Genomic DNA, 18,994 nt, shown 5'->3' with positions numbered 1-18,994 from the left:
AAGAGCATGTATTACGTATTAAATAAAACTCCTCAATGATATACGATATGCTTCCTGCGCGGTGCTTCGCACATTTCAAAGTTCTAACAGCCCGTATTGATTTTTGATTGTTTGCTTTTCTCTGCCTCTGTCTCTGACATTCTCTGCTCCTGACGGAGGGGGTGTGAGTAGAGGGGCTATTTGCACAGAGGCTGCTTGCTTAGAAGATACGGACACTCCACTAAAAAATGCTCAAAGACTACCTTCACATTGATCCCTTCATTGCGGCAGCTTTATCGTGGTGCTTTGTTTACTTAAAAGCCCAACAGCCCTATTGATTTTTGATTATTTACTTTTCTCTCTCTCTGACATTCTCTGCTCCAGACGGCACTCCTTTGAAGAGGAAGATACAGTATGTTTGCATTCTTTTAATTGTGAGAAAGAACTGTCATCTCTGTCTTGTCATGGAGCACAGTTTAAATGTTTGACTAAAGGGTGTTATTTCATGTCTAGAGGTCTCTAATAATGTTAAAAAATGTATTTAGAAAGTCGTAAACAGGTTTTCTATGCTCTAACTGTGAAAATATTTATAAATAAAGAGTCCTACTTCGGGGAAATTCATTTATCTGTCTGGAGCGGATTAACCGCGATAAACAAGGGTTTACTGTATAAGTGTGCGGAGAATATTTATAAACAGTGTGGGAGAGTTTCTAAGAGCTTAAAATATATAAAAATAACCATACAAACATATGGTTTCTACTTCGCAGATTTTCACCTATCGCGGGGGGTTCTGGAACGCAACCCCTGCGATCGAGGAGGGATTACTGTACTTACATCAACTCAAAGTCCAGGATTGTCTATTTTTAATAATACACTATTAGAATTGCATCCTTTTTTGACACATTTAAGATAAAAGTCAAGTACAACGTATAGCTTGTCTCTGAAAAAATATCAGCTAGTTACTGTTGACAAGTAACATTACTGTGATCTTTTAGTAGCTAAGATAACTCAGTCAATGACACTCATGCTGATCAGGTTTGGTTCTTACACTAAACAAACAAATAAAAACTGCAAATACTTAGTTGAGATGAGTAACTTTTAGGCATACTGTAATAGTATTTAAGCTTATTATCATACACTGTAGCTATTAAATACAATTTGGCTGCTGCTAGTATGTATACCAGTATACTTATGAAAAGGTCAAATTAGAAGATTCTCATTAATAAATGTAAAGGGCTTATGAGGTTCTTATACAAAAAATTTCTTTAAAAAAATCACTTTAATCAGTTTAAAAGAAAGATCTAAATTTATACCAACATTTTTCAAAGAACGTAAAGAAAAAAGGTCCAAATAAACTTTCAGCACCATCAGAGAGTGACCCATGAAATAAATTAAAATAAACATCCACTCTATATCATGCACTATATTGGTGAATGGGCCTAAACCAGGGGTCCTCAGTCATGGTCCTAGAGGGCCGCAGTAGCTGCAGTTTTCCCCCTTACAACTAGTTTCCCCAATTAGAAGACAGTCCTTGCTGATAATGAAACTTGGTATTTAAGTATTTGCCTTGTTAGTGCTTTCATTTATCCAAGAGAAATTTTAATTGCACTGTAGCGTTTCCTTCTCTGAGAACATTATCCATGTGTTTTGCAGACCACAAAAGATTTAAACTGAATGGTCCTTCCAATCCCCCTCTCATTTATTTCTAAATATTTTTTAACACAGGTACTTCATGGTGGGTATGCACAGATTTAAAAGGAAGCACATTAGTTGGAGAGTTGCTGGTTTCTTGGTTGTCTGCATTTCATTATTAACTAATGTCTGATTAAGAAAACAGGCAACAGTTAAAACTTGAATGAAGCTACTAAAATAAATAAATAAATTAGACAATTAAGGGTCCTGAATTGTAACAGGCAAGATAACTAAAATTAAGCCCAATGTATTGCTTTAGTGGTAAATAAGTGGGTTCTAATTAAGAAATTGGTCGAAGGGAAATTCTGCAGCCATTGTGGACCACCAGGACAGTAATTGAGGACCTCTGATCTACCATGTAACTGAAATTTGTCTTTGATGAATGACAGTGCTAACAAGCCATATAAGTTAATCACCAAGTTTCATTATCAGCAAGGACTGAGGTCTAATTGGGAAATTGGCTAGAATAAAAACCTATAGACATTGCAGCCCTCCAAGACCGTGACTGAGGACCCCTGGCCTAAATACATTTAAAATTAATGTGAAACTTAAAATAGTATCAAAGGAACAATTTGAGCAAAATGCAAACTTGCAATAAACAACATGTAACTATATTAGAACATACTAATTAGCCATTTAAATGCTGTTATAAATGTTTGGGGAACATGTTTAACATGATCACTTGCACTGCTGCCTCACAGCTCCAAAGTTCTGCTTTCCATTCCTTGCTCAGGAACTGATCTATGGAGTGACCACCTTCCATTGGTGCATGGATTTACATTGGGTACTTCAGGATCCTCCCGTTATGCAGTGCATGTTAGTGAGTACGTACCACCCAGGGTGAGTTGCTATATTGTTGGTCCTTGACACTGCTTGGCTGGCCCAAGATGTTTAATCCTGGGGTCCCACTGTGGCTACCATTTTTCATTATTAGTTTTGATTCTAACCAGTCTAATTGTTTAATTAGCTATTGTTATCCTTTCTCTTATTTTTAATTTGGAAAAATGTGGTTGCTAAATATATAAAAGAAATTAAGATGATTGTAATTTTTTTGGCCATAGCTTTAAATGCATTCATTTACCATATTCTGTTTAATGCATCTTTTTCTAGGAAGACTAATCTCTTAAGTGTTTCCGGACAGGGAAAATTAATAGGAAACGGTGCAGACATAGGTGCAGATCACTCTGAATTCAAAAGAGGAACTGATATTTCAGTGTTACACTTCCTTGTAGGTCAAGAATCACTCACTGATTTGTATCCAGACAGTAGAATTATTATTATTTCAATTGAGAAATTGAAGATTAATTTCTAGCTTACTTTCCTGCTCAGTCCAGTGTTCCCAATTAATCAGAATTACACTTCTTAGGAAGAAATTAGGGTAACTACAGATATCATGTAAGGAGTGGGAGAACATGAAAACTCCATACAGACAGAACAGAGACCAGCTGGAAATGCAGACTGGCTTCCTGGAGCTCTGGGACATCAGCACTAACCATGGTATTATTCTTTCTATTATCACAACAGTTACATTATTCATTTTGAATGTTTGTAAATATTCTTATTATAAGAAGGCAACAGTCTTTGTTATCTGTTGCCAACCTCGAAACAGTCAGGAAAACTTTTGCAGTTTACTCAACACCAAAAGATTTCAGAGTGCCCCCTTAGCTGGAGAGTCTGTACCCTTCATTAAAAGAAGGACCAAACTGATAACAATGTTAAGACCTACAGTAAGTGCTTAAGTGTAAGTTTTTGTTTTTAAATGCTTTACTGTATTTGTGAGGCATTAGGGGTTAACATTTCAAATAATTTGCAAACAGGTCTATGACACCTCAAATTGGGTATTCACTTATAACTTATTTTCTGAGAGAGTTGTATATCTAACAAATTGTACATTACAGGAATCAAAAGACTGAAGTGAAAGCCAATACGCTGTATACTGTGGCTGCGTGGTACTATTAGAAAAATCAACTAAACATTCCATATACGGTAAACAGTTCAAAATTAAATATAAGACCTGAAACATTTCTTATCACTATTGGTTTGTGATCAGTTGGAAAGAATGATGAATGAAACACATTGGAAACAATCAGTATTAAATAAAACAAATCTAAACCACACTTTATATAAACGAAGAGGGAAAAAACTGGTAATTTCATTAAAATTCAATACAATCAATAGGCAACTGAATACATTACAATAAATAAACTGAAAAAATAGGCCTTTTGGTTTTCTCTTTATTCTCCAACCAGTGATTTCTTACTAACTTGTTTTACTGCAAGCGCTTATAAAACAATCTGTCTCTGTTAAAATCTGAAAAAATGAGTTTTGGTTTTTATCATACTCTTGTGTGACAGCTCCTCTCACTGAACAGATACAACTCAACTGCTATCTTACATAAATAATTTTAAATGCAATGTTTTTCTACTTCTGCGTGTAGTAGAGAGCTGTCAAAGACTTTTCATGCAGGGCTATACTGTCTAACCACATTTTTAACAAAGGTTTCCTTGCTCTTTTAAGCTGAGCTTCTATGTTTAATTAGGGCAACCATTTCCTTATTTCTGCTTGTGGGTGGATGTAAAAAATACTTATTAGCTTTGCATTTCTACAATATATTGCAAAAATGTGTTTTCCTACTTTAGTTGGTTAAAGGGCATTACAGTTCAGTGACTAATGGTGACTTTTTGCATTTGCGAACAAAGATCAAGAAAGGGAGACAAATTAGAATAAATGACTAATGCAAAGCCTTATTATGTACACCCGTGCCTTCCAAAAACACACCATACTGTAATCAACCACGTATGGATATTAGGCAATGGCTAATTCAGCAAACTCCAAAAGATATCGATCCATGTCCCACCACTCACCTACGGTCATGAGCTTGGAGTAATAACCGATAAAATGAGCTTTTTCCACACATTGGCTGGGCTCCTCTTGGAGAAATGGTAAGGAGCACAGACATTCAGGAGAGGCTCAGAGTAGAGTTGCTGACCCTCTGCATCAAGTGAGGAGGTTTGGGCATCTGATACAAATGCCTCCCTGACCCCTCCTTGTAGGCATTTTACAGGCGTGACCAGCTAGGAAGGGACGTCATGGAAGACAAAGGGCTCGCTGGTAGAATTATATCTCCCAGATGGACTTGGAATGCCTTCAGAACCCACAGTATTAGCTGGCAAGTGTGGCTTGGGAAAAAGATGTGTGAGCCTCATTACTAAGACTGTTGCCCCCATGACTTGGTCTCTAAGAAGCGATGGAAAGTGAATGAATGAATGATTGAACAAATGATGCAGAGAACAATTATCTATACTGAAATTAGCAGGCACAAAAGACTTAAGCAACAAAGACACTTTGAGACATTTTTTAAAGTCAACAGGGAAATTTTTTTTAACCTTCAAATACAAAGTCACAGAGAACAAATTTACCACAGATTAGCAGATTAAAATGCCACTAAAAATTGAGAATAATGCAGTTAAACGCAATTCAACCAAATGTCAAGCAGATCCTTTTCCCCTGTCACTGATCCATTATACCCTACCATTCTCCTTTTTTCTATCCATTCCAATTTCCTCTATATACTATTTTTCCATACTTTCTGGGTAACCTGAAAACTTATTGTGGTTCTTTTGCTTTTCTCTTACGAAATGCTACCTGTAAAATTCACATTCATTTTTTGATGCTTTCAAAATGTAAAACTGTGACAAGAACCATACATACAGTACATATTACAAAAAAACTGAAGTTAAAAAGTGCATGATTTTTATAAACACTTTCCTAGGACATTCAAATTCAGAATGATTTGTACTTGTATAAAACACAACTGCAGTTACTTACCACAGCCCAAAGACATATCAGCTTATATGTCAATACTAAATTGCTTCATTGTGAGGCCAGTTTAAAGGCATCTTCAAATTTGTGCTTATTACTGCATTGCTTAGGGATATGACAGGCTTTAGCAACTTTTGGTAATGGGCTGACAATACTACATGTAATAAATGATTAGTTTTAAATTGTTTGGCAACAGATATTAAAAATAAATAATACAAATTAAACATGACTGGGAAAACAAACACAGCTTTTTTTTCTTTAAACAGAGACTTGTAACACTTAAAGGAAGTAATCAAAACTGTGTCTCAGGTGGCATGACTTGAAGTGAAGTCTAGGGAAGAAAGGGAAGTTCCATCGAAATTTCACTTCCAAGCAAACCAAAACTATTCATTGTTACTTTTTTGAAATCTTTAGAAATCCACATGTAGTCTCTAAGTTTAAAAAGTCTATTTCTATTAACAACAACATCACAGTATGACAAGGACCATCACTATGGCAGAGAAGTTAACTTGTATTTTTTGCCGACTTGTTTTCCTTCATGTTCCCTGATGTTTTACTAAAAATATTTTAGCTGCCTGCCATTACCCTCTTTCATTCTTTTACCTTGACTGGCAAGGATAACACCAATTGTCCCCATGTAAATTTGTATACATTATATCATTCTGAGGGACTCGCACTTTACATTTCCTTGCTGTTAGACCATGCTAGGAATTACCACCTTGTAAAAGACAAAATGGCACCATAAATACACTGACCCTATAGTTATTTGAATCCTAATCATAAAGATTGTAATGCATAGTTCGTTATACATTGCTTTAACATGTTTCAGTCATAAAACAGTAATTGTCTAAACCATTATAGAGCAAAATATTTACTTTACCTTTTAACTTAGAAACTGATAATATATTGAATGCTTGGCAATCGGTGATCCAAGTGTTTGCCCTGTGCAAACCATGCAAAAAATACTGGACTTAATGTTTTTCTTTGTAAATAATAATACGTGTACACTATATACCAACAGTGACTATATGGTTAACATGATAGAAGCACAGCGCTTAGCGCTGAGGGTTAATTGATCCACATTAATGAGTCTGAATCTCTCTTTAGCACTGTTTAGGTGGAAGCTCCATGGTCTCAAGACTCTAATCGTGCCTATTTGTAGTTTTGTCTTGGAAAGCCTGGTTTGCCTTTCATCCCCTTAAAGTATTAGCTTTAGTAAAAGTCTACATTGGCCCATTGGGTGTGCGAGCTTGAATGCGTCACGTGATAAACTGGCATCCAGTCCAGGGATGGCATTCTGCTTTCAACTGATGCTGGCAACATTAGCTATGCAGGGACCTTGAACTGGGTTAAAGGGTTCAATAATGAAAGAGGGGCGAGGTAATTCCTCGCTTTCTTGGTGATTTAACAGATGTTCTGAATTATTTTACACTAAGCTTAACTTACATAAAACAGAATGCAGATCAGGGTAACTTTGACATTAGCCGTAAAGGCATATTGTGGTAAATGCACAGATCGAGGTGTATAACTAAATCCAAGTACGCCCTTCTTCTTTATATATATATATATATATATATATATATATATATATATATATATATATATAAATTAACTGTTACTCCCATATCAAATAAAATCTTACTGTAATAAAGTGCAGAAACTCACCTCACACAATTATCCGGATCGTTGTAGCAATCGATATTGCAGGTAAACCTTTCCCAGTGGAGCCAGCCCATGATTGGAGTGAGTGCCATCCCATTCTCAAGCAAATAGACGGGACAAACAGTGGCACAACATATTAAAATTAAAAAAGTAAACGCTTTTCTCGCCATAGTAGTAAACGTCTTTTGTTGGAGCTCGCCTGGTTTTCTCAAGAAACCCGGAAAAGACAATATAATGTATGACTCAGAACTCTCCAATCAGATAGCCTTCTACCACAAGCAGCCAATCAAATTCGTCGAGTGGCGGGGATTCCCTGCCTTAATCCCAATGTGATTGGCTCGGCATGCACTTGGTATATGAAAAGTTGAAAAGGCCGGTTATTGAAATTGTGAATCACCTGATTATATTATATTGTTTTGGAACCGGCCAAGTCCTTTATGACAGAAAGGCACGTGAGTAGGTTTCATAACAATATGGGCGTGTCTTTATTTAGTCAGTCGTAGCGTTTCTTGAAAGTACTTTTCTGACAGACTTTGAGAAAAAAATAAAAGGGTTAACTTCAAGATTCCTATTGTGACTCAACGGGTGACAAATGACTACTAGATTTAATATACCGTCATCATCAATTACCAGATAACTTGAAGACACAGCATTTGCTGACAGAAAGAATAAACGCGATTTAATTTTTAAAAGTAAAAGTTTAAAAGCAAAGTCTTCAGTATTTTTGCTTAACACTTTACATTATAATTTTGAAAAAAAATTATGGACCCAGTGGCCTGGAACAGAATGTCTGTGTGGAGTTCTTTAGTCTGACTGACATTTCATGATAAAGTGGCGTTTCTCACACGGCCCAGAGCAAGTGTGTGTTAGAGAATGGCACCATTCTGTTGCCTCCAGTATATGATTAAACGGGTTAATGGATGTTAGTTTCCGTTTTCATACTCACTTTTTATTTTTGAGTATATATTTGAAAAACATCTTTATCTAGGATCAGGATGCATTACAACTGCTTACAAATATTGTTTCCAGTACATGCAGGTTTAAGTGACTTGCTCAGGGTCACAAAGCAAGACAGTAATGAACACTGAACCCGCAGAGTTTAAGGTGCAGTGCCTTAACCAATATACCATACACCTGATTGATTCAATTCAAAGTTGTGTGGAGTGGAACACATCCTAGCAACATCTTTGGCAAGATGGATTGCCCGCCCATCATAATGCACATTAACTTGGATATCTGTAACAGAAACTATACCAATTTAGAAATGCACTACAAAAATAAACTAACATGCACATTATTGAGACATGCAATGGAAATAAAAAATGCATTCAAATATCAGAGGATGTTTAAATTACACATAATGACCAAACCTGGATTTGGGATGAGTATTCTAAACTTATGCCACTCCCCATTTGACCCTACATTCTACAAATATAACCCAAAATATCTTTCAATAAAAACTTCCAGTATTAAGCACACTCTTTCTGGTGTAGCCATTATATAAGCAAATTTTGTTGTTGTCTTTTGAACATTTTTTCATAAAGTTGTTAATCTAGTTTTACTACTTTGCCACTCTTCAGGCGGCAAGGCACATGGGACCACATTCCTATTGCGATCGGATTTCTAAGATTTAAAACCAGCTTGGAAACACTTTAATGACAATGGAATTGGTTGGGGTAAAGGTTGGCATTGTTATGTTTATTTCAAAATTTTTGGAAATGAGGATGTCCATTTCATTAATTCATTAGAATTAGATTAATCAGAACCAGCTTATTGCACCCCAGGCAGGTTGAAAAAATATTTTATTAGGTAAATTTTTTAATAGTTACAGCAGATAAACTGTCCTTCTGGGCTTATCAAACTGTGATCTCTGGTGTGAATTGGAAAGCTGTGATGCAGTCGAAATGAGACTTAGCTAAGATCATAGTCCTCTTCTGGAAAAGAGAGATGTGTTCACTTCAGGTATTGTGTGAATATGTGCATCAGATAGAGAAGTTCAGTTTTCTAAGTATCTTGTTTATGAGTTAGGGGAAATGGTTTATGAATGTTGTACCAGACAATGGTCGTTAAGCAGGAGTGAAGTCCACAGGCCAAGCTGTTGATTCACCATGCATTCAATATCCCCATTCTCACCTATAATGACAAGTTCTACTGAGTGACTGAAAGAATGAGATTGCAATTTCAAGTGACTGAGGAAGTTCCAGCACAGAGCTGCTAGGCTCAGCCTTAGTAACATGGTGAGGATCTTGGCAATATGCTGGAACCTCAGAGTTAGTATTAGACAGAACAAACCTTAAGTAGAAACTCAACATGGTTTAATGAGAGTAATCATGCACTTTAATTAGATTGTAGAAAACTACAGTCTAAATAGAAAACAATAAAGCTGCAGGCCTTCCAAACTGAAGGAACAAACAGTGTTTGTATAAATGTATAAAAAACACTCTTTATCGCCCGTTCTGATTATTATTCTAGATGAATACATGACAACAGTAATAATCCTCCTGTGCTTTTCGAATAGTTACTCATCTAAAAAGGGGAATTCTCAAATGCAAAACAAATACCTATAAACATTGCCATTGCAGACTTTTTGAACTTCTTTCATGATTGATAATATAAGACCTAAGATTTCAGTGTCCCCTCGCAAACTAAATATTGCATTATCAAACTGTGCCTTGCCTTATACACAACACTTTAGTAATTGTAACTTGATAACAGAAAAGGAAGTTACAACATTAGTTTCTAGCATGAAGTCTACTACATGTCCCTTAAAACCCCAATTGCCCTTTCAAGTGACATTTCCTGGCCATTTTTAGTAACATTATACACTCTGACCATACAGTTCATTGAAGCCACTATGCTGAAAGCCGATGACAAGCCCAAATCATTCAGTTGTGGCGAGTTGTCCTTTTGAATTCCTTTGTCTTGAAAAATAAACAAATAATATGTACATAAAGAATACTAAAAATTGAGTGACGTGCATATGGTGCTTTGCAGTGACTGGAATTCACACTCTAGTGTGAGGTGTCTCTCAGCTTCTCTGATGGGGCTGGTTTACTAAACTGTAGAGTTCTAGAATCCTGTTTGGGTGGCACCTGTTATGCAGATCATCTCCACTTAGGGCTCCCTAATTGTAAACTCATGTGTCCTCACAGCATATGAGAAACAACTGTCTTAGCCAATCATTTCAAAGGAGAGCTCCAAAAATTTCTCTGGATAATTCAGCATCTGACCTTCTTCTTCAAAGCAGGCTTTTTTGGTTTGAGCCCTGCTACAATTATCTCTCATTTTCTCTCTCCTCTCCTTAAATTTGAATGTGTTCAAATACTTCTACTACTAAAATTTCAACAGTATGTTGGTATCTGGGATCAGATCATTACATTAGGCATATTGTAGTGTCAGTTAAAGGAAGAGGGGACAGGTATCAGTGACATGCTGACACTTATTGGAGCTTCCCTTCCTAATGATAACATAGCATACAGATTTGAAAACCAGCTTAAAGCAGCACTTTGAAAGCTAGACGTGGTGTTGATACATCATTATCAATCATCCCATCCTTCCTTAGGGTAGAGTGGCTAGTTACTTCTCTGGATCAACAATAACCAGTTATTGGGCATGTGATTAGGGTGTCCCCTGGCTGCCTCCCACAGAAGGCATACAAGCAATGGCCCATTTGAAGAAGAGCCAAACTAAAGACATAATGGAGGGACTATATATCTTGATCATATTGGAAACATTTTATTACTTGCCAGGAAAATCTGGAGAAAGTTTCCAGGTATAGGGAGGAATAGTCAACCCACCTCAGCATGCTGCTATGTAGATCCTCACCAGGAAAAGCAGAAGGAAAATGATGATGACATACAGTGATAATGTGTAAATATGTGCTAATTACATAATCAGCCAAAAGGAGGACAGAAGCAGCACCATCATTTAAATATCAGAAGGCTAAATTTGAAAATTTTGGCAATGTAAACATATTAGATTGAATTATAGTAATACTAACAAGCATGACATTCATAACTTATTATGATAAAATCAAAAGTAATATTAGCAGATAGACTAGTTAAAACCTGTTCTCAAAATCTCAATAGATAACATACAATATACCACATTCTCACCAGTAAGCACACTAGCACAGGAATCACAGGAAAGAAGTCATTATTGATTTTGGGACCGACAGAGTTTTGAAGCATTTCAGGGTGACCACAGACATAACTTACCAACATGTCCATTTTCTTTGAGCTTTTCTCACCTAACATCTAGCTATTGCATGAGCTATTAACTCTGACTATGAAAAGGGTCTGCCTACCCAACCATTTTTAATGTTTTTTACCTTTTTGTTTTCTTTGAAAATGTTACTGCATGTCACAGATGTCAAAGGATTATGAAGTAAATTATTGTGTTATTTATACTGTATAATTAAATGAGGGTGACATATTAGTGAATTACAACATAAACCTTCTCCTGCTTTAGTAGTCAGACATATCCCAAGTAATTTAGTAGTGTTCTAAAACTAAAAGCTAAAGATGTACCTAAGTCTGAAGCATTAGTCCATTCATTCATCTTTTCATTCATTTTTTAAACCTGCGTTGTCCTGAACAGGGTTGTAGGGTAGCTGAAGTCTATCCCATCAAGTACATCATGAATTTCTTGTTTAGTCAGGTCAGGTTTGGGAGCATGCACTGGTACAGTGTGTTGCCGCACCCACCACAAGACAAAACAGTTTGTGATCCTGGTTGGTAACCCCCCCAGGCAGACATGCTGTCCAATATATCTTTGTTTAGTAACTAGTGAAATTTTCCTTAGTTTTGTACTGATATTTTTGTTAAGAACTTTGAGAGCTATTCAATATATACACTCACCTATAGGATTATTAGGAACACCATACTAATACGGTGTTTGACCCCCTTTCGCCTTCAGAACTGCCTTAATTCTACGTGGCATTGATTCAACAAGGTGCTGAAAGCATTCTTTAGAAATGTTGGCCCATATTGATAGAATAGCATCTTGCAGTTGATGGAGATTTGTGGGATGCACATCCAGGGCACGAAGCTCCCGTTCCACCACATCCCAAAGATGCTCTATTGGGTTGAGATCTGGTGACTGTCGGGGCCATTTTAGTACAGTGAACTCATTGTCATGTTCAAGAAACCAATTTGAAATGATTCGAGCTTTGTGACATAGTGCATTATCCTGCTGGAAGTAGTCATCAGAGGATGGGTACATGGTGGTCATGAAGGGATGGACATGGTCAGAAACAATGCTCAGGTAGCCCGTGGCATTTAAACGATGCCCAATTGGCACTAAGGGGCCTAAAGTGTGCCAAGAAAACATCCCCCACGCCATTACACCGCCACTACCAGCCTGCACAGTTGTAACAAGGCATGACGGATCCATGTTCTCATTCTGTTTACGTCAAATTCTGACTCTACCATTTGGATGTCTCAACAGAAATCGAGACTCATCAGACCAGGTAACATTTTTCCAGTCTTCAACTGTCCAATTTTGGTGAGCTTGTGCAAATTATAGCCTCTTTTTCCTATTTGTAGTGGAGATGAGTGGTACCCGGTGGGGTCTTCTGCTGTTGTAGCACATCCGCCTCAAGGTTGTGCATGTTGTGGCTTCACAAATGCTTTGCTGCATACCTCGGTTGTAACGAGTGGTTATTTCAGTCAAAGTTGCTCTTCTATCAGCTTTAATCAGTCGGCCCATTATCCTCTGACCCCTAGAATCAACAAGGCATTTTTCATTTTCGCCCACAGGACTGCCGCATACTGGATGTTTTTCCCTTTTCCCACCATTCTTTGTAAACCCTAGAAATGGTTGTGCGTGAAAATCCCAGTAACTGAGCAGATTGTGAAATACTCAGACCGGCCCGCCTGACACCAACAACCATGCCACGCTCAAAATTGCTTAAATCACCTTTCTTTCCCATTCTGACATTCAGTTTGGAGTTCAGGAGATTGTCTTGACCAGGACCACACCCCTAAATGCATTGAAGCAACTGCCATGTGATTGGTTGATTAGATAATTGCATTAATGAGAAATTGAACAGGTGTTCCTAATAATCCTTTAGGTGAGTGTAAATCCATCAATTATTGCATCTCTGCTATAAATGGATTATTATCATTATGATGAACACAAAAGCAACAAAATATAAAGAGAATTAAAAACTGCAACCTTTGTTGTACCTGGGATCTTTTTAAAACTTTTTTCTAAACTGTCATCTTTGGGGGATAAAACAGACCTCTGACGGCCAAGTGATATTTACTAAGAATGAATATGAATGAAGGGCATTACGGTAGCGCAGTGGGTAGCTCTGCTGCCTCGCAGTTAGGAGACCCACATTCCCTTCCCAGGTCCTCCCTGCGTGGAGTTTGCATGTTCTCCCCGTGTCTGCGTGGGTTTCCTCTGGGTACTCTGGTTTCCTCCCACAGTCATGCAGGTTAGGTGCACTGGCGATTCTAAATTGTCCCTAGTGTGTGCTTGGTGTGTGTGTGTGTGTGACCTGCGGTGGGCTGGTGACCTGCCCAGGGTTTATTTCCTGCTTTGTGCCCTGTGATGGCTGGGATTGGCTTCAGTGGCTCCACACTGAAAAAATTGATTGTCTAATATAAGAAATGTATACCAATTGGAAAAAGCTTAATGTATACCAATGCATTAGTAATGTATACCGACTGGAAAAAGCTTAATCAGTTACACTTTCAGGTCTATATTGGGTATTTCATTTTGGCTAAGCTGTATAGGTTAAATGGCAAAGAAGCAACAAGCCAATACTAACAGAGACATACTTTCAGGTACAATGTAATTGGGAACTTTCCACATGTTTTCCAGAATCATACACTTTGATGACAAACTGCCATAGAGAACATGGCAAACCTGCTGGAAAAAGTGATGTCTGGGATAAATGAGTTTAACTGTTCCCCCTTTTGAACAATCCTAGGTCCAATATGATTGTGGATGAATCGTTGGTTCTATACTGTGGACACTGTTATTCTTTTATGACATACTTTTCTGGTATATTTGGCTGCCTGAAAGAAAACATCATATGTCATAAAAAGGAATACGTTGCATCCTTTTTGGTATAAAGATAAGAATAGTCATGTAGTATGAAGAACTAATATATTAAAGAAAATGTAAGTTGCCTTTTACATTGTAATCGGGTGTTCAGCAGGGATATAATGCGTATATACTATTAACATTACCACTTAAATACTATTAATTCCTGCATATTAAATTCTTAAATCAATAACCATTTTATAGTTTTTTTTTAGCTGCCAGGGAAAATCTGGAAGCAAACATAAAGGATGCCATTTCTTTTAAAAATAATAGGAGGAGAAGATGCCAATAACTGAGAGTGTGGCAGATTAATGTAAAGTGATGTAGACTTTCACAGTTAATAAATTATACATATTTTTACCCTTACTGACTTCATCCAATAAGTAGATTTACAGAAGAAGCAGCATTCTATCATTCTTTGCTCTTTCCTTTGTGTATTGAAAAAAGATTTTGATATTACCTGCAGGCTGGAACATTGTTTATATGAACATTAATTAACAACATTTTTCAATAGTAATTGAATCTTTTTAGTAATTTAATATACGGGCCAAAGCTCTCACTTAGTTCACCAGGTTGGGTTTTTCTGGGGAACCAATTCAATTCGTTTTGGGATCATATAAATAAATATAATATGGCACCTAATATGCTGTTGTAGTGCATTCATTCATTTAAGCAAACTTATAAATGATAGAGTTTAAAAGCCACACATGATTCCCTTACACATTGGTGTTATTTGATAGGAGATTTAAATGAAATAATAATTATTAGAGGGCAGCACGATGGTGCAGTGTTTAGCGCTGCTGCCTCGCAGTTAGGAGACCCAGGTTTCCTTATCAGGTCCTCCCTGCATGGAGTTTGCATGTTCTCCCTGTGTCTGCGTGGATTTCCTCTGGGTACTCCGGTTTCCTCCCACAGTCCAAAGACATGCAGGTTAGGTGCATTGGCGATCCTAAATTGTCCCTAGTGTGTGCTTGGTGTGTGGATATGTGTGTGTGTGTGCCCTGCAGTGGGCTGGCACCCTGCCTGGGGTTTGTTTCCTGCCTTGTGACCTCTGTTGGCTGGGATTTGCTCCAACAGACCCCCATGACCCTGTAGTTAGGATATAGCGGGTTGGATGATGGATGGATGGATGGATAATTATTAGACAAATGAACTTTAAAGAAACATTAAAACACTTTTTCCAATGAGACTTAGATTAACAAGTCTTCAAGGTGTATAAAGGAAGACAACACCCAGAGTCCCAAGTATGGATGATTTAATTCAAAAGCTTAACTGGGCAGAAACCTAAGGGTTTCCACCATTTTCCACTATGTACATCACATGTACAAGTGATTTGCAGGACAGACTTAAGCCAAGACTTAAGTATTACACTACAAGCAACAAAGCAAAGCATGGATTCCTGTCAGAAAGCATGTCAAATTAAGCAAATGTGGCAAATGAATCTCATTGCCTTTGATGGTGTCATATCATATGAATAGGAATCACAGAGGATAAATAATTACATGATTCTCTCACAGCTTTTCAGCACAGTTCTAAATTTTGCAGCCAGACAATATGGAACATACCTTAATAAGCTGCAATCTCAGCTTTTTATGCTCTATCATGACATGAGAAATAGAAAACACCAGACACAAATATCTGCAAGCTTCAAAGTTTGAAAGGTCTTTCCTACATATGAACAGTCCAGAAAACTCTCTTTTACTCTTTCTTTGTGGTTGCCATTCTTCATTACGTTATGTGTGAATTGTATGCATAGCATTTCCAGCTGTGCAATGGAGTACCCAGAACCAAGCTGCTGTCTATTTAGGACATTCAGTAAACAATACTCGCTGCATTAAAAAGATAAGATAAATAACGTATATTTTCAACACACACTTGCGATCATTACTATGCTTTCACCACTGGAAAGTCTTATGACACGGGAAGCTGCTATCTGTCATGTAGCAACAGCTTTATCTTAGTTGAGGACATCCATACTTCTGGTGAGTTTTTTTTTCTTTCACTAGACATCTTTATTCAAATACTACATGACATTTTTATTTAAACACATTTTTCTTTAAATGTCTGTCTCCTGCTTTCTGGTCAGTGTCACCGTCTCCAACGCATATAACATAGCTGGTCTCACTACCATCCTGTAGACGTTCCCTTTCACTCTTTCTGGTACCCAAATCATTCCTAACCTCTTCTTTTGTGTATATAGCATAAATGTTTCTGGAAGCAAATCTCAATTTACTTCTCAAACTTTTTTTGACTTTTCTTCATTACTAATGAAGAAGACAATTTTTATAAACATTCTAGTGTGTAAATTAGATTGATTTAGATCTACTAAACTTCAAGAAAGAGTCGGTCATTTACCTCTTATGTTCATCAAGAGTTTGTTGAGCTCTGCACTCGTCCTTTCCCAACCAAATCTGCCTGCAATATGTCTCAAAACCAAAGCACCCAACACACTAGGGAGGACAAAGCTGGGAAGAATTAATACAACAGGTTTATTAGAGGACTGAGCAGACAAATTGACCCCATCTGAAAAATGATGAGAAAGATCTGGAAAGCCGTTTTTCTCCTTGTGTTATCCTTTGCATGCAAGGTGTTTCTACTAAATACATACAGTACAACACTAAAAATATTAGAAAGGATCACCATCTGCTTTATATGAGATAGCTAGTTAGATTGCATAAAAATTAAAAAGCGTTTCTAAAAGACTTTCATACTTTATATGAAATAGATGGTTAGATTGCATTATCTACCTTTTTTGGAGCAACAAAACACACATACATATATACTTCCTAAATTGTAGAAACTAGCAAACAAAATGATAACTAAAGCTAGGGTTAAATAAAGATGTGGAGCCAACTTTTGATTAAAAAAATTGCTTTTACCGAAAATCAAGAGCAACTAATGTTCTCTAAAACCGAGATCATAAAGTATTCAGTACCTCACTGTTTACATTACTATAAGTGAAATTCAATTTTTCATTGCTTTTACTAAAATCTGAATTACAGTATATACTATGTGAAGTAACCATTCTTAACATTTTTATTTCTGTTGCTGGCATTTCTTACTCACTTTGTTATTAGTTTGGTAAAGCATATTACACAAACAAGAATGTAATAAAAATCTAAAGCAATCATTGAGAGAAAGAAAAACAGTAATCACTTAGCTGAAAGTTCAGGGCCTTTGTATGCTTAACCTGTATTCGTCTATCAATGTTTGACCTTTATTTACATGTAGCACTCATCCCTTAGCGTATTTTGTCTGCTGTTTGTCTTCCATGTTAACCCTTTTAATAAATCAAGACTATTATTTATACATATATTATCAATTATTTATATTTATTTATAGTGCCCCACTAAATCAAGAATAATGCTTTCTGTTTTTCTCACGGTGTCACTGATTCCTGGCACCTGTGGAGTCACTTGTCCTTGAGTGTATTAGTAGGCCATTGTATGTTTTTGAATTGGGAAACTCTCTCTCTCTCTCTCTCTCTCTAGTAATGTGGACTCTTTCTTCCGTAGATCCTATGTAGAAGTTTATTGTGCCCAGTGGCATTTTGGTTATTACAGTACTGATGCTTGCTGGGATAGGCTTCAGCTTCCACATGACCCTGCTCAGGATAACCAGGTTAGGAAAATGAATAGATGGATGATTTTCATTCGAAATAAACTATTAATGATAAGCTGTTTTTCATCCTGCACCTTCTGGAAGACAAAGCTTTTGGTTACACATTGCTCATAAAAAATACATACAATCTTTACAATATACTAGCTGCTGAGGAAATAAAAATTCTGATGTTAAATTTACCTCCTGACTTTTTCTTGCTACCAATTACATGTTTGCATTTACTTTTATTAACACATTAACTATTTGTAACTATTTTTTTACAATTCTAATTGTGATGTAAACACACTAAGGAAGATGGTAGGAAACTACCTCAGCATTGTCCTTAGTTGTGGAAATTACTACTCAGATATCCAGAAACAGCACTAACAGGAATACTGCATTGTATGGTGTATTATACATCAGCAAAGGATTTTAATATGTAAAAATCCCTACAATAAGATATTTAGGACTGGTGGAATGTCAGAAGCTTATAACTTCCTGAAAAGCTAGAAAATGTCAAAAAGGAACTGAAGAGAAATAGGCTGAGCATTCATCCAAGTTAAATGGAAAGGGAATGGAGAAGCGGTGATTACATCGTGACAGATAGATGGCTTTGATACTAGATAAGACTGCAGAACTTCATGCATCATGAGGTGAGATATGCCTGTGACAGAGTGTTGATGGTTTGACTGTGGCATGGATTTCTTATAAATAAATGTTCTGATGTACGGTATATATACTCTGACTAGGCAAAGAAATTTGTGGTAGCGCTGCTGCCTCGCAGTTAGGAGACCTGGGTTCGCTTCCCGGGTCCTCCCTGCGTGGAGTTTGCATGTTCTCCCCGTGTCTGCGTGGGTTTCCTCCAGACGCTCCGGTTTCCTCCCACAATCCAAAGACATGCAGGTTAGGTGGATTGGCGATTCTAAATAGGCCCTAGTGTGTGCTTGGTGTGAGGGTGTGTTTATGTGTGTCCTGTGGTAGGATGGCACCCTGCCCAGGATTGGTTCCTGCCTTGTGCCCTGTGTTGGCTGGGATTGGCTCCAGCAGACCCCCGTGACCCTGTATTCGGATTCAGCAGTGTTAGAAAATGGATGGATGGATAGTCAGAGGGCTAATAATCATAATCATAATATATACTTTTGAAAAATAAAAAACATAAAGTGAACAACTTAGGACTTTCACC

The 18,994-nt window shown here is 37.1% G+C and overlaps 1 protein-coding gene across 1 annotated transcript in view; it reads right to left on the bottom strand.

The window, feature by feature from the left end:
- The window catches only part of gla (galactosidase, alpha), a 37,989-nt gene extending 30,605 nt beyond the window's left edge, over positions 1 to 7,384 (bottom strand). The window contains exon 1 of the mRNA XM_039766017.1: positions 7,159 to 7,384. Coding sequence (XP_039621951.1) covers positions 7,159 to 7,325 — 167 coding nt within the window. The 5' untranslated portion in view covers positions 7,326 to 7,384. The remainder of the gene's footprint in view (positions 1 to 7,158) is intronic.
- Between the last annotated feature and the right edge of the window lie 11,610 nt (positions 7,385 to 18,994).

This window comes from Polypterus senegalus, chromosome 10 (genome assembly GCF_016835505.1).
Source record: "Polypterus senegalus isolate Bchr_013 chromosome 10, ASM1683550v1, whole genome shotgun sequence".
Taxonomy (NCBI): domain Eukaryota; kingdom Metazoa; phylum Chordata; class Cladistia; order Polypteriformes; family Polypteridae; genus Polypterus; species Polypterus senegalus.
Note: the sequence above shows the minus strand (reverse complement) of the source record. Positions and strands in the feature narration are given on the sequence as shown.